Source organism: Coregonus lavaretus (genome assembly GCF_964263955.1).
Source record: "Coregonus lavaretus genome assembly, chromosome: 13".
In the NCBI taxonomy this organism is placed as follows: Eukaryota; Metazoa; Chordata; class Actinopteri; order Salmoniformes; family Salmonidae; genus Coregonus; species Coregonus lavaretus.
Genome location: NC_140000.1, coordinates 45,730,095 through 45,745,327, shown reverse-complemented (window position 1 = coordinate 45,745,327; position 15,233 = coordinate 45,730,095). Strand labels below are relative to the sequence as shown.

General features: G+C 43.0%; 1 protein-coding gene and 1 pseudogene across 2 annotated transcripts; one reads left to right on the top strand and one right to left on the bottom strand.

The window, feature by feature from the left end:
- On the bottom strand, positions 1-9,524 carry LOC311139213 (KICSTOR complex protein ITFG2-like; annotated as a pseudogene). The gene is made up of 11 exons: positions 9,309-9,524; positions 8,692-8,787; positions 8,478-8,519; positions 8,189-8,366; positions 7,913-8,052; positions 6,829-6,983; positions 6,525-6,673; positions 5,038-5,129; positions 4,833-4,950; positions 3,695-3,868; positions 1-92 (listed from the first exon to the last, which is right to left on the bottom strand). The product of its transcript is annotated as a KICSTOR complex protein ITFG2-like (transcript).
- Positions 9,525-13,217: 3,693 nt separating this feature from the next.
- On the top strand, positions 13,218-13,802 carry ascl1a (achaete-scute family bHLH transcription factor 1a; the record flags this gene model as incomplete). The annotated part of the gene is made up of 1 exon (XM_084174064.1): positions 13,218-13,802. One exon carries the CDS (start codon positions 13,218-13,220, stop codon positions 13,800-13,802), a length of 585 nt encoding a protein of 194 aa, XP_084030190.1.
- Between the last annotated feature and the right edge of the window lie 1,431 nt (positions 13,803-15,233).

Here is a 15,233-nt window from a genome sequence, read left to right as displayed (position 1 = left end):
GTCATGTTTTTTTTATCCGGCCAGCTTCTTCAGCAAGTGTCCATACAGCGTGTCTCCCACCAGTTCTCTCACGGCCTCCGTGTCCTCGGCGTCTGTCAGAGACACAAATGATGGCCATGACCCTTGATCTTTGATCAGATACTGATCATATGACCCGTCTGTCCTCTGGCGGTATGGGAGCCTTCTGATCTAAAGGTTACAGGTTCGAATCCCTCTGAGGGAGCTGGGACTGCTCTGTATTCAACTCTGTCTTTAGTGGGGTTGAGTCAGAGTGGGTTATGAAATGTAGATGAGAGCACTGTTTTAGATGAATAATAAATCACAGCTGAGCCAATGCAGGAGCTCCCTGCTGCTCTGTGAAGCTCTTCTACCTGCATTCACTTAGACTGGGGAGTTTAGAAAGCATGACAATGGTTGCTTAGTGAAGGCAAAGCAGAAAGTGTGACATCATCATGCAGAAGCAGGATGGCATGCATTACGGATGGACCATTCACGTAGCTCGCCCCTTCATGAAAATGCATTAGGGCAGGATGTTAAATCAAGAGATGCACACAGGTAGTATGTAGTAGCTGCATGTCCTCGCTTTCTTGTTGAGGGTACAACTTTATAAGTGTTGTTAAAACACATATTTACATAGTAATGACATACTGCAGACAGGTACACAGGTTCACTTAACATAAATGTTTTAGTTTGCAACAGTAAAACACCTGGGAGTGGTGGTACAATGTAAATACCATCTGCATGGCAACACCGCTGAGAAGACACTCAGTCTATTCATTTACTGCTGAAATAAACACAAGCAGAGAGAGATAAAAGTCCCCACAGGTATAACAAATATCCCTCTCTCCTCACGACACCTTGCTTTTACCTGTACAGCAACAGCCATAATAATCCTGCATTCTCACACAGTGTGAAGTCAGAGAAAAGAAGCTTCTAGATAGACAACATAAAACACACCATAGCTACATTTACTTTACCCCCTTCCTTGTTATTAAGCAAATGACTCATATATAATATCTCAGTTCTGTCGACAGAGTCAGAGAAGGGGGATGTGTTTGGTTGTTATTTGTGATGGGGGTGGGTGAAGATGTGTACCATTGTGTGTGGAACTCAGACTTGGTGACAGGCGACAGCTACAAACACACAGGCAGCGCTATCTATCAGCAATAAGCTGATGTCACACTGCTAGCTGGGTTTAGCCAGAAGGACCTCCCTCTCTCTAGCTTCAGTAGATCTCGTCTGTCGCTCTTTTTCTCTCTCTAACATCTCCCTCTCTTTGAGCCTCTCCCTCACTCCCTCTCTCTTCCAAACCCTATATTGCCCTCTCCCCCTCTCTTTCTTCCACACTAACATCACTATCTCTCTCTCCCTACCCCTTTCCCCTCCCTCGCTCTCTCCCAACCCCCTCTCTCTCGCTCTCTCTCTCTACCTCCTTTCCCCTCCCTCGCTCTCTCCTAACCCCCTCTCTCCCTACCCCCTTTCCCCTCCCTCTCCCAACCCCCTTTCCCCTCCCTCCCTCTCTCTCTCCCAACCCCCCCCCCCTCTCTCTCTCCCTACCCCCTCGCTCTCTCTCTCCCTCTGTCCCTAACCCCTCTCCCTCTTCAGCCCTCGGTCTCCATGACCACTATGTGTCTCATGATGAGTTAGGTAACAGTTCTCTGAAATCGCAGCGAGGAGCACCAACACACCCAGAGGCTCAATTATTAACACACGCTGCAGGAACAGGAAGCTACTAGGCTTAGTTGCCGTTAGGATATCTGTCATCAGTCATTTTCTTTTATGAATAAGGCCTACCTAAAATGGCTATCTGCAGACTATATAATCAAAAACAACAATAAAAACATTGGGGGGAAAAAAGCAATCTGTGAGAGCCTGCATTTATGCATTTAGGCAAGCAGTCAGCTCACCGGACCTTTGATTCAATCAAGAGGCTAATTAAGGGATTCAAGTACGGATTAATGATTTCTGTGGGCCAAATTGATTTGCCCTGCTAGTGCGTCATTGTGTTGTCGAAACAGGAGACAGTTCAACAGCGTGTCTGCCCTGTAGCCAGGATGGCAGTGTTTATATAGAAGCTGTCAGTGTCAGGCACAGGAGGTTGGTGGCACCTTAAATGGGGAGGATGGGCTCGTGGTAATGACTGGAGTGGAATCAGTGGAATGGTATCAACTACATCAAACATGGTTTCCAGGTGTTTGATGCCATTCCATTTGCTCTGTTCCGGACATTATTATGAGCCGTTCTCTCCTCAGCAGCCTCCACTGGTGTCAGGTAGCTGGACCATCTGTCACTCTGTGAGCACAGCAGCTACTGGCTCCTACAGAGAGGGCCATGCAGAGCAGACAGAGTATAGTACACATGCACACTCACACAGTACATGCATATGCAACACAAACATAAACAGACAGGAAGCTAGATACTGTATTATGTAGTGCAGTCTATGTCATTCATTAGTGGGACAGGCCAGGGACAGATGGAGATGGTGCTCATGGAGCAGAAAGCTAAGCATGAATAGACTCGACAGCATGTAGTCCTAAAAACCGGAAATGAGTTACCTCTGGTTCGTTTCTATGGGAGAAATGAATGGGGAAAGAAGGGAGTTTTGGGATAAACGCCGAAAATAAGGTCTGAGGTTAACACAGGCTTAGGAGTTCCTATACGTTTTGTTCTATGAGATAGTATCAGTCATTCATTCATTCATTCACTCATTCATTCATTCATTCATTCATTCATTCATCAGTCAGTTAACATGACCTTTATGAATTACGAAACATTTACTGTGCTTTACATGCTTTTTTAAATTACATAAATGCTTCAGAATTCACAAAAAGTGACATTAGCTGATGAAGATTATCTCATAGAACAAAACGTATAAGATCTCTTAAGCCTGTGTTGACCACTGACTTTATTTTCTGCGTTTATCCAAAAACCCTACAAAAACTCCTTTCATTTGCCAATAGGCTTTTCCCAACTAACCATGGCAGAGTGCCTACAAAAAGACACCATTACTATTTCTCTCTTTTCACAATATATACGTATAATATATATCCCCAGTCTGTCCTGGGTATTTCCACCCACATCCTATAATGAGCAGCTGTGTGATGAATTCTCTGTATGTGTCCCTCAGTGCGTGTGTGCGTGTGTGCGTGCGAGGGTGTGTGTGCGTGTGTGATGTGTTTGTGAATCTGGGCAGCCCTTTGACAGTGTTGCTAGCCTGCTGAGAGAGAATTCCCCTGGGATAGAGAGAGCGAAGAAGAGAGGCAGAGAGAGAGAGAGAGAGATGAAGAGAGAGTGGTCCCCTGGATTACAGCCCCTGCCTCTAGAAATACTCCAGTCACGCATCAGAACAACAGTCTGCTGGCAGGGACAGGCTTCACATACATTTGGACGAGTTGAGTTAGAGTACATGAACACAGAACTGTAGATGCACTGTTTATGTGTCAGGTAGTAATAGCTGAGTTAATGGGGAACTAAACAAAATGGTGGACAGGCAAACCCAGGAGCGTTCTACCTGGTGCTGCTGTCTAATTAAATTACATTTTAAATCATTTTTGTATTTCGACCTACTTAGTCCACCTGTTGGCTCTCCCTAGTAATGAGCCTGGGGATGAGGTTAGACCTACTTCATTTTTTCTTGATATGGTTTGAGTGCGAGTAGCTTTTAGGTTTACATTGTTGTTTAACTCCAACTCACCCACTCCCAGTTGCTCCAGCAGGGCCTTGAACTCTGGCCTCTCCTCCAGGACCCTAAGGAGGTGGGTGGGCTCCATGCGCTCCAGCTCCACCCTCCAGTAAACATAAATCTTGTGGTTGAAGCTGACGTACACCAGACAGGGGCTGTTCTTGCCATCCTTACAAGTGTACTGACCTGTTAAACACCAAAATGTAAGGCTGATCAGACAACCACAGGGAAGAAGGCCATTTTGAATGGACATAAGCAAATATTCCATGACTAGGGGCCTGAGTTTTCCCTAATCACATGTCCTAATCAGGAAAAACTCCAGGCACTAGTCATTACAGTAAAATATACATTCAGTGACAATAGGAGATGCTTTGAAATGGGATTGTTCAAATCAAATAAATAAAATCAGATGTTATTTGTTACATGCGCCAAATATAATAGGTGCAGACCTTACCATGAAATGCTTACTTACAAGCCCTTAATCAACGATGCAGTTTTTAGTGGACACTGGCCTATAATAACGCGTGTTTCTCAAGCAATGCCAACAGTGGTGAGGCTGAGCTAATGCACTCCAATGACCACAGAGACAAAGCATGGATGACCCCTGAGTGTGTGTTGTTCACACACTGACTCTGATAGCACTGTAGAATGCAGGCAGTGTGCTTGAAGTCCTGTCTGTAGCTCCAACATAGCCTCATCGTTACACATTCTGCATTTATTCCTTGTGTTATTATTCTTTACTTTCTATTCTCTGCGCTGTTGGAAAGCGCCCGTAAGTAAGCATTTCTCTGTTACTCTACACCTGTTGTTTACGAAGCATATGACATTATTTAATTTTTTTGATTCGATTATCTTGGCCATTTCTTTAATCCTCGTATTAGATAACAATATGATCTCGCTCTGCTCTCAGAGAGGCACTGGGGCTCGTGCAGAAATTGGAGAGACAGCATTTGACAGAGAGCAAGATAGACGGAGATCCAGACGATGAAGCTTGTTTATGTGAGCCTGAAGTCCAATACTGCCATCTAATGGTGACATGAGCTGGAAACTGTACTAATACTGTCTATATCATTTGCTTAGTCATCACGTAAATCAGGTGTACATAGGTGAGGGATCTGACAGGAATGAGTGGTTCAGAATGAGATCTCACCTGCACAGAAAGTATTGACGTTCTCGTCAAACTGGAACCGCACCACCATGCGGTTGTGGTCGATGATGTAGGTCTGACCATCCCAGGCACACGCCACCACCTCCTCTCTGCCGTCGCCCTGAAGACAGAGGCACAGTCACAATGTCAAAAACCACACGGGCACAGACAGTCACTATAAAAACGTATATTGTGTTTGTTAACTCACTGTGACGTCCAGCTTCTGCAGAGCAAAGAGCTGGTGAGCCACCTGCACTGACCACTTCAACTGCTCTGAACTGTCCATCAGTTTCAGTGTGCCTGGAACAGAAAAACACACAATTCACATACTAAAATGACTAACATTTTATGCTTAATATTGTTAATGGCATCAAGAGTATTGTTTAAACTGCATATAATACAACAGTCTGAGAAAAAACACAGAACTTAAACAACCCATGACCTGCAGATCACTGGTTCTCACAGGGTTAAGGAAAACATAAAAGCCATAGAAATGGAATGAATTATTTTTATGGTTATAGCAGCACTCTGAGTGATAGACACCAGCAAAGTCATCTAAATGTCTCCATCCCTGAGTTCGAAGCAAGGAAATAGGGCAAAATTGAAGGTAACCTTTATTCAACACCATTTATGTCACTCAATCTCTCCTGCAAACACCAACAAGCTTTGAATCTAAATCCAAATACTTGGAAAAATCGTCTTCAATTTAAACTGCAACATCATAAGTCACCTGTTTTTCCAACCTTAAATGTAGAATTGTTTAAATAAAATGGCTGAAATATGATGTGGTTACATTTCACTATTCCCTCAACATTCCTCAAACGTTGATCCTAATTAGGTCACACAGGCATGTCAAGCCATCTCTTGCAGCATCATTATTAGCGTATCTGTGACTGGCCCAGACTCTCTAGTAAGATAATCATATTGGTTCCCCTCTTCTTTAAATATTGATAGTCTCTCCAGGAGCTCACAAGGCCCTCAGCCTGCTCAGCCTGCTCAACTACAACAAACCAGTCTCCTCTGGTAACACAGACCCACAACACCTCCCTCCCTTCTACATGCCTTTCCTAGTTCTGAGTGACCTTGTTAAAAACATTAATTGGTGAGAGTAAGAATGGTCTTCCTTTTCACCTTAAGGGGGCAGCGGAGCAGGCTAGGCAGCTCTGTGAGCTGGCAGATACACTGCCTGTCAGACATGTTCAGGTTCTATAAGGAGGATTAATATACAGGGTCATTGCTTTTGAGATAAACAGATCAGCCAGGTATCTCCACAACGACAAGTCATATAAACCTTCGATCTGCTCATCATCACTATGAAAAACTCACATAACAGCAGAGTGGAAGTACCTCTTTTTTTTTTTGCTGAGCCCAGTGAGGTTATGATTTTTGGTATTTTATTAGGATCCCCATTAGCTGTTGCAAAAGCAGCTACTCTTCCTGGGGTCCACACAAAACATGAAACATGACATAATACAGAACATTAATAGACAACAGCTCAAGGACAGAACTACATAAATGTAAAAAATGTCGCTCATTATTTTAGAAGATAATTGACTGCCGTGTTGTTAACATGTCCTATCTGAACACATCCTCATTAGGATTCCGTTATGAGACGGACTGAGTACAAAAGGTCAGTGGTGTAATTAGTGAATGACGCAGCGGTGCTCTTCTGAACAACTTAACTAAGACGCTTACCATCTAGAGTGCAGAGGGCAAACAGGCCGCATTTAGAGGAGTCTCCTTTAGAGCCTCTGCTTATGCTCCCGATGAGATGAGTGGAGACGTTCTTGTTGTGGATCCGACCAGTGGTCAGATGCAGAATGACGTCTCTGGCGGGACCCTCGCTGTGAAAGACACATTACAAACACAGGACGATACCAACATGAACTGGCACAGCTTATCTATCATTAGACAGCCAAAGCTATGTTACATGTCTACTACTGTGTACTGTATGTATCAATATATGCAATAGGTCCTCTGCATGTCCAGTGGTCTGTACCTGCCAGGAGTGGGTGGGGCCTCCTCCCCAGGCCCCGCCTCAGAGAAGCCCTGTTGTGTCCATGTGCACAGCAGGATGGCATAGTCACAGCCAGGCTGGGACACCATCAGTTCAGGAAGACCCTCTGGGTCAGGGTTCACTGACAGGCTGTCCACCTGTCACAGGAGGAAATCATGGATTAGAAATAGTAGGGTGTACACTGTACAGGATGTGAAATCATCCAGTATTTTGTGTGGTTTATATGTAGGGCCAGAGGGGTATCCTACGAAGCAGGTTTGAGGAGTTAGTGAGTTAACTTTGGTCAACTCTGAGTTCAACTCAGGTTAACTGGTCATAAGAAAGTGGATCACCTTTTAGCCAGGTAAATTTCTATGGCAACGAATCCTTCAGAAGGAACCTGTTACATGGCAGGCTAACTCATGGCTAACTCCACTTACCCTGAATGAAATGACTGAGCCGCGAGTTGAGGACCAATTACTGTAAATCAGATTCCTTCCCTCTTGCAAAGATTGTGTGTTACAAAATAGTAATGTTAAAATATATCATATTACACATTTAGTAATGATAGAATGCATTTTAAACTTCACGCAATGTAACACTTTTGTATGACTTAATAAATAAGAAATATCAATCGGAGTGGGAAAAAAGCTGCTTGTGCATTGATAGCACACCAAAGACGGCATTAACGATAAGTTAGAAAATAAAGACAGCACTTCTAAAAGCCTATTTCAAACCATAGCCTGCTGCATTCGCAAAATAACTTTTCTTTCATTTTTATTTACCGAACAAATGAAAATGTGGCACTGACTCATTCATGGATTAATGTTTCAGCATTGTCTCAATGAAGAGTTTGGCGTTCGACTAGCCATGAGCAACATGCATGTGCAGTTACAAGCCTGCTAGAGTCAGTGGCAGGCGGACAAACAATATCCACCGTCGTAGTATGGATGAAGCCTGAGCTGGAATGTAAAGCTAGCTGAAGCTGGTAAGCTTTAGAAAACCCTGAGTAGATTACTTCGTAGGATACCCCTCAGGAGTTTTTCAGTCTTTGATTGACATATTCCATGTTTGTGTATAGACCTACCTGTCCCTCCAGAAGCCACTTCTTCAGCAGAACCAGCTGTCCAGAGCCCAGGTCTGAAGAATCGGTGGGCTCCTCCCAGCGAAACACTCTCACCACACGGTCTGTGTAGCCCACTACAAGCTCACTGCGCCCATCCCCATCTGCAAAGCGTGTACACACACAGACACACACACAGACACACACACGGTTGAGAATAAAGCAGTCAAAACAGAAGCAGTCAATTGCATTGAGGTTGCCTACATCTAGGACGAAATGGGTGCAGAACAGAGCGGTTACCTATGTCACTAATAAGGATGACTTTGGTGTTGGCAGGAATGTGCTGAGAGAAGCAGGGCTTCTGGTCATCAGAGAATAGCGCCTCCTGCTGGCTGGATGAATCTGACTTGGCTCCACCCACTGCAGACAGGTCAAACAGGTGAAACCATCCCTCTGCACCCACAGCAACTATAAAGTTCTGATGGATAAGTGAATAGTTAGTGATAGCACTCATTGGATGCAAGGGGAAAATTACACACAAATATTCCTCATCTGACTGGAGGACTATACACAGTTTTTGCACACTCACCCTTCCTTTGTTGCAGATGTCTCCAACACCAACACAGGTGAGCTAAAAAAGAAACAAAAAAAGATAACTCATTAAATATTTGTCTAAATCTGCAAAAATACCAATAGGCAGTGGTGTTCAAATTCCCTCTTTTATGCCACTATCGTTGTACTTAAATGTGCTGACATTTAAACTCAAAGAGGGGTGATCAAATGCCCGCTAAGCAGCCACTTACCATGCCCACACATGTTCTAGTGATCCAAGGCTTGGAGTCATCATTCTTGTACACATGCAGCTTTCCACTGGTGTCACCCACGATAAGTTCATTCAGCTGTTAAAAAAGAATAACACAGTTAATGTCAAGGTTTTGGTGTCAAGGCCATGGGTACAGTCACAGTCAGGACATTCTCTTTCCATAGATATAAGACATGTTGTGATAAATATGCTGAAGATCAAGGAACGTGATAAGAGTACTGTTATGGCATCTACTATTTCACTCTTAGCCCTCTTATCGTGACTGGAGGGAATGAGTCAGAGACCCTCTAAAGCAGGAGTTGCTATTTACAGTACAGGGACTAGAAAGGCACAGCTGGACAATGAATGGGCAAGTGAAGTCTATGACTTCGGAAAAATGATTTATATGTTGCCACATAGGGGGAAATAACTGATAAAAAAAACAAGTTGATACATGTCATTGGTTCGCCTACAATATGTATAACTGGCCCTAGGAGGTGGATACACTAACACCGTGAGCATTGAGACTACACACATTTTTGCAAGGATTGCCAATGTCTGAAAAAATGGGACCTAAGGAAAGAACCCTGAATAATTGTTTAGCTGCTGACACTTTACCGAGTCATTGTCCGCATCACCAAGACAAATTGCAAAAGGGTTCCAGTGAAATCCAAACTAACACGCTGAACATAGCTCAAGGACCGCATATCAACAGATAACAGTTTGACAGCTGAGCTGGACACAGACAGATGCAATTTGCACCATCCAAATGCAAGTTAGAGAAACGTCAAGTAGTTAACTTCGTTAAAGCGTATATTTGCTTCTGCTTTTAAATTTGGCGTGATAACTATTATTAACCATAACCATTAAAAACAACAGAAAGCTGAGCTGAACCTGTAAAACGTGCCGGTTTATACGCTTTTCCTTAAACAAAGCACACTTGACAAAAAAAGTACGGAAACTTATTTGACACAAGCTTCACGCGTTTTGTAATTTGCGATTCGTATGGTCAAGTGGATATATTTATTGTAATCCTACATATATCGTTAGGTACTGAGAAATAAAGAAAAAATTAAACAGCCAATGTTATATTATAACATAATCCCTGCATTTGTATTCATGCACAAATACTGAATCCCACCTAGCTGATTATTCAATTGTTCATAATTTAGCCAATGTCACATTCACATGTAGCCTAGTAATTCCAGAATATTATATGAGTGTAAATGATAAATTGTGTCAGTAAGATAAAATAATAACGTGGTAGACTGCTGTGGGCATTAAACCAAAAGGTTTAAAAACTCAGTACAACTGCCATTAAGTGGTTACTAATCGGGTTGCATTTGGGTGAAGCACTGTCAATCCTCTAGAGGGTGGTGCAGTACAAGACAAAATATTTTCCTACTGTTTCACCTCATCCATACTGTCTAAGGACCCAAGGCCCTTCTGATCCATATGACCCTTTAAGTGAGGAACCCAATATATTAGGCATACATGTTTGAAAGGCCTACATTTGTTGGCATATTCTCAGAAGTGTGGAGTAATTTCAGTGCACACAACAGCATGTGGATATTTACTGCAGCAGAGCGGCTCTTTTCAGTGATCTCTCTCTCTCTCTCTCTCTCTCTCTCTCTCTCTCTCTCTCTCTCTCTCTCTCTCTCTCTCTCTCAGTGTGTGTGTGCCAAACAACTGGCTAGGTACTGCTCTTTTTCAGACTTTATGGGCAGCCTAGCTATGCGGAGGAGAAGTTGCTTTTTGTTGCATCAACGACCTTTGAAATGTTTGAACCCTTTATGATGTGCCGGTAATGTGATGTGTGGATTCAAATAAAGTATTTAAAATGTGTGTGTGCGTGTGTGCGCGTGTGTGCGTGTGTATGTGTGTGCGTGTGTGTGTGTGTGTGTGTGTGTGTGTGTGTGTAAAGAGCAGAACAGGTAGTCACGACCCATTAAACAGCTGCACATCACTGGCCACAGACAGGATTGGATGATTGTCCACGTCGACTGTAGGGAATTTCAGATAAATATTCAGTTCAGCATCTATTCAATAGGCTAACTGCTGAGATAAATTGATTCAGATTGCTCAGATGCCTTGTGATGGCATGGTTCATTACCATTCACTCCAGATGTTCTTGGCAGGTCTCATGAATTAATAAAATGCATAGCACAACACCTTTCTTCAACTCAATCAGTAAAACTTCACAAAAGTAAATGTTGAAATACGTCACCAAAGGCATCAGATATATGTTTAAAGAAGCTTAATTTAAACGTCCAAAACTTTTAAAATATATGCTAGCTAGACGACACTGTACCACGCTCCACTTCAAATGTCTTATTTCAGATATGGTCTTTCATCTAAAAACTCTAGTTTAGCAAACTTGAATAGTTCATGCAGCTGAATATAGGCTATGCCCTTCAAACGTTTTTATTTAGACATATTCATTTATTGAAATTGTTAGTAAAGATAAATCAGAGTTTTGATAACCGTGATCACTGTGTTTGTATTTACCTTCTAAATGCATTCAGTGGGGGCTTTTCACTTTATTATAAGACTGCTCTGTTGTAATGCACCTGCAGAAATGATACAAAGAAGAGTCAGTGCCATGGGCGACCCCAAACGACCACAGTATATATAAAAAAAAACACCACAATTTAGTTTTAACAGCTAACAAATTGAAAATTAATCCCGCATATCACATAGGGGTTATTTCCCAGGACAAATGGGCCCTTATGAGTTTTGTTTATGATGTCTCAGTGAACTCCAAAAGCAGAAAGACAGAGGTGTTTCAATGGAGACTCGGGCGCCCAGATGTCATATTAATTATTACACTCGGCTATGACTGGAACCTTCGAATAGAGGGAGCGTTTTGCCTGCCTCTGGAAGATCTGCAGTGGAAAAAAGTCTTTACAAAGCGCTAATTGGACTCTGGAACCGCACTGACAGGGCATGGTAGATAGGTTTCAGAAAGCCGACGATGGCGAGGGGGCTGGGGGAAACTGAATAGAACCCACGCTTCTTTTCTAAACTCTCTTGCTGTGCCAAAAAGGGGAGGAAAAAGAAAAGAAAAGTTGGTGGGGGCTGGGTTCTTCAATGCAGGCTTGATTTTGAATGCCACAGCCAACACAGAAAATGTTCACAATTTACCCCCTCCCCTCAAATACACACACACACACACACACACTCATCCCCATGAGTGGAGTCGGTTGGTTTTGTTCTGAGTGAAAGACATGTTCTATTATGCTGCCTTTTAAAAGAAAACAAAATTGTCGAAATACACTGTGTCGAGTCTATACTGTAACAAAATAGGGTGTATCAAATCATACACAAAACATCCTCGAATCCTTCTTACGGCCCCTGCTCAGATTTACCCTTCCGTTCCGCCTCTCCGATGGTGATGATTAGCTCTAGCCTAATGAAAGTGGAAAATTCGCCTCTGCTGGACAAAGCTCCATTCTTCGAAAGACGAAGCATTCAAATGCGGTTGTAAAAGTGTTAACAATAAACTGTGGGTCATCCAAGACTGTGGGGTCTGCTTGTGCTTGCCAACCCGACTGTGTTCCAAACAACTTACAGTCAATGGGGTCTATAAGGTATACCTTATAGTATACTGCCCATATGGAATGTACAGACAATGCAAACAACTAAATCTTATCATCTTTGATAAGCGCCTTTAAGGTCTGCCGGAGTTTGGGAGCTGCCTTTCAGCACTACTTTTCGGTCCACTTGGGAAATTGATTATCTGCATGCGTAAAAAGCTAGGATAGCCTAATAGGTTCGCTTATATAAGCTATTTTAAAAAGTGATATATACTAAAAAAGTTCATAAGTTGTTTGATTCACCCATAAAGGGACACGTTTTACTCATTTTACGCATAAAATGAAATTACACCTTCTTTGTCTTTCGATCTATGTCTTATTTTATATTCTCTCACACTGTGGCCAACTTTTATGAACCTCAGTCTCTCATTCGCCATGAAACAATTCTATTTATCTAGCTAATAAGGTGCATTTCTGAACGCTCTATTTTTATGCATTTTATATGAGGAGCATTTTGGAACCTTCGCGAGTAATCATGCGATCCGGTGGTAGATTCCCAAAGCATAGTTGAATGAAAAGTAACATTCTATTACTGCTCAAAACTCTCAAGACATCTGGAAGAAGTCTGCATGCTGCAACCAGTTGTGCTTTGGCGACTGTTTGTTCAGTGGTTCAAGTGGCACGCGTCCGGCGTACGCGTTGCAACAGAACAGGAGCCAAGGTGAATACAACTAGCGAGAGGAGGAGGCGTGGTCAGGTCCAGCGCGTGGGGCTGCCAGTGTATAAGCCCGGCTACTAGCCTTTCTGAGGACTCAGTTCAGACTGAGGAGTGTGCGAGGCAGAAGCCCACAAGACCGCCCATTAAACAAGGCTAAAGTGAGTATTAAGCCACACGTGAACGCCACGAGCAGGACGCACTGCTACCGAACAATCCAAAGAAGAACTCTGAGACTCTCTACAACTCTTCTTTTTTATTTTTCAATACTTGCCAATGGACATCACAGCCAAGATGGAAATAAATGTGAGCCAGCAGCAGTTCATGCCGCCCTCCTGCTTCTTTGCTGCCGCAGCGCAGAGCATCCAGCTCAGCCCGACCAGCAGCCAGGGGAGCGGCAAGTCAGCATCCAAGGTGAAGAGGCAGCGCTCATCCTCGCCGGAGCTGCTAAGATGCAAGCGGAGGCTGAACTTTGCGGGCTTTGGGTACAGCCTGCCGCAGCAGCAGCCACACACCGTGGCGCGGCGGAACGAGAGGGAGCGCAACAGAGTGAAACTTGTCAACAACGGCTTCGCCACTCTCCGGGAACACGTCCCCAACGGCGCAGCCAACAAGAAGATGAGCAAAGTGGAAACGTTACGGTCGGCGGTGGAGTACATTCGCGCACTACAGCAACTTTTGGATGAGCACGACGCCGTGAGCGCAGCGTTTCAGTCCGGGGTCCTGTCGCCCAACAACTACCCCAACGAGATGAACTCCATGGCAGGCTCTCCAGTGTCCTCCTACTCGTCCGATGAGGGGTCCTACGACCCCCTCAGTCCCGAGGAGCAGGAACTCCTGGACTTCACCAACTGGTTCTGAGCATCTGTAGCCTATAAGGTGAGAATGTTTTTTATAATGGCCTATCATTCATATTATACAAGTACTGTATTATGCATTGTTATAATGAATATTTGCATTATTACGTTTTCAAGATCAATAGAAAATAACTGAACGAATGACTTACCTCCTTTTCTTATTCGTTATTATAGGAATATGGATCAATTGAATTATGTATACTCTCAGCATGCGCTCGGGAGGGTCACAGAGGAGCTCGCGCCCTCCAGAACAAGACGCACTGAGCTGGCGTTCTGCTCCGGTCGTCCACGACCCAGTCCACTTAAAGGAACGGCCTTGCAACCGGAGAAATTGCGGACATGCAGGCCAGTGTTCAGCCAAGCACCAAAGGACTAAAAAGAAAACGCGCTCTCCATGTCTGACAGCGTGGGAATCCAACCTTCCAGTGCATTCGCCCATGAAAACAACATTTCAAAAGTGATTTTACAACAACACACAAAACATTATTTAAAATGTTGTTCTCAAACTATGCTTAATCCAATCAAAGAACATCAACCCTTCTTTGTAAACTCCTGTGACATTTAGTTATAAAATGCTTCCATTGTGCGGATTTTATTATATGAAATTCTATATCAAACATGTTTTTGAAATATATTAAGATATTTTTGTATGTAAAGAGATTTTTTTAGATGTTTTCTTTTGTATATATTTATATTGATAAGTTGCTATTACCTCTTGCCTATTTTAGATTTGTATAATGCTCTGCAGCTGGCTATTCTGTGTATGGTCATTGATCCATGAGGTTTCAAGAAGGGGTTTGACACTCCGACGTTTTTATTTTAGCACCAATGTGTCTTATTTAATAGGAAATACATGTTATTGTACATGGAGTTCACGATGATCAAAGGTTATGCAGCTATTGTCCAAACAGAGCACAATGGCGATTCATTGTATATTTCAATACTGCCAGCTCTACACTGCCTTTACTTATATCATGTTGGTTGAAAAGAGAAAAGCCTATAACCATATTTTCTACACTCTAGTCTCATAATAAAACATTTTCTAGTATTTCCTTTTGTACCTCAAACTTTTTTACGTTTGCATTTTACATTCACTTTTAGTTACAGTGTGTTTTTGACTGGAGATGGGATGGGAGAAATGATATAGGGGGATGAAACACAGGGGGAATGAAATATATTTCTGTTACATTTTTTTATGGAACTTTAACCCATTTTACGCACAGTTCCACCAACGAATTCATGCCGTATCACACATTTTACGCGCGTCTCCATGTGCGTAAAAAAAACGGTCCATTCTGTAATAAAAGGTATTAACATAAAAATAGAGTAATACAACAATAGTAAAATCGATTCCTCAAGAATCCAATAGGCCTGTTTCTAGCCCGAGGACACTTAATGTGTTGATAATACGTCAGAGACGTGTCATGAATGTTGG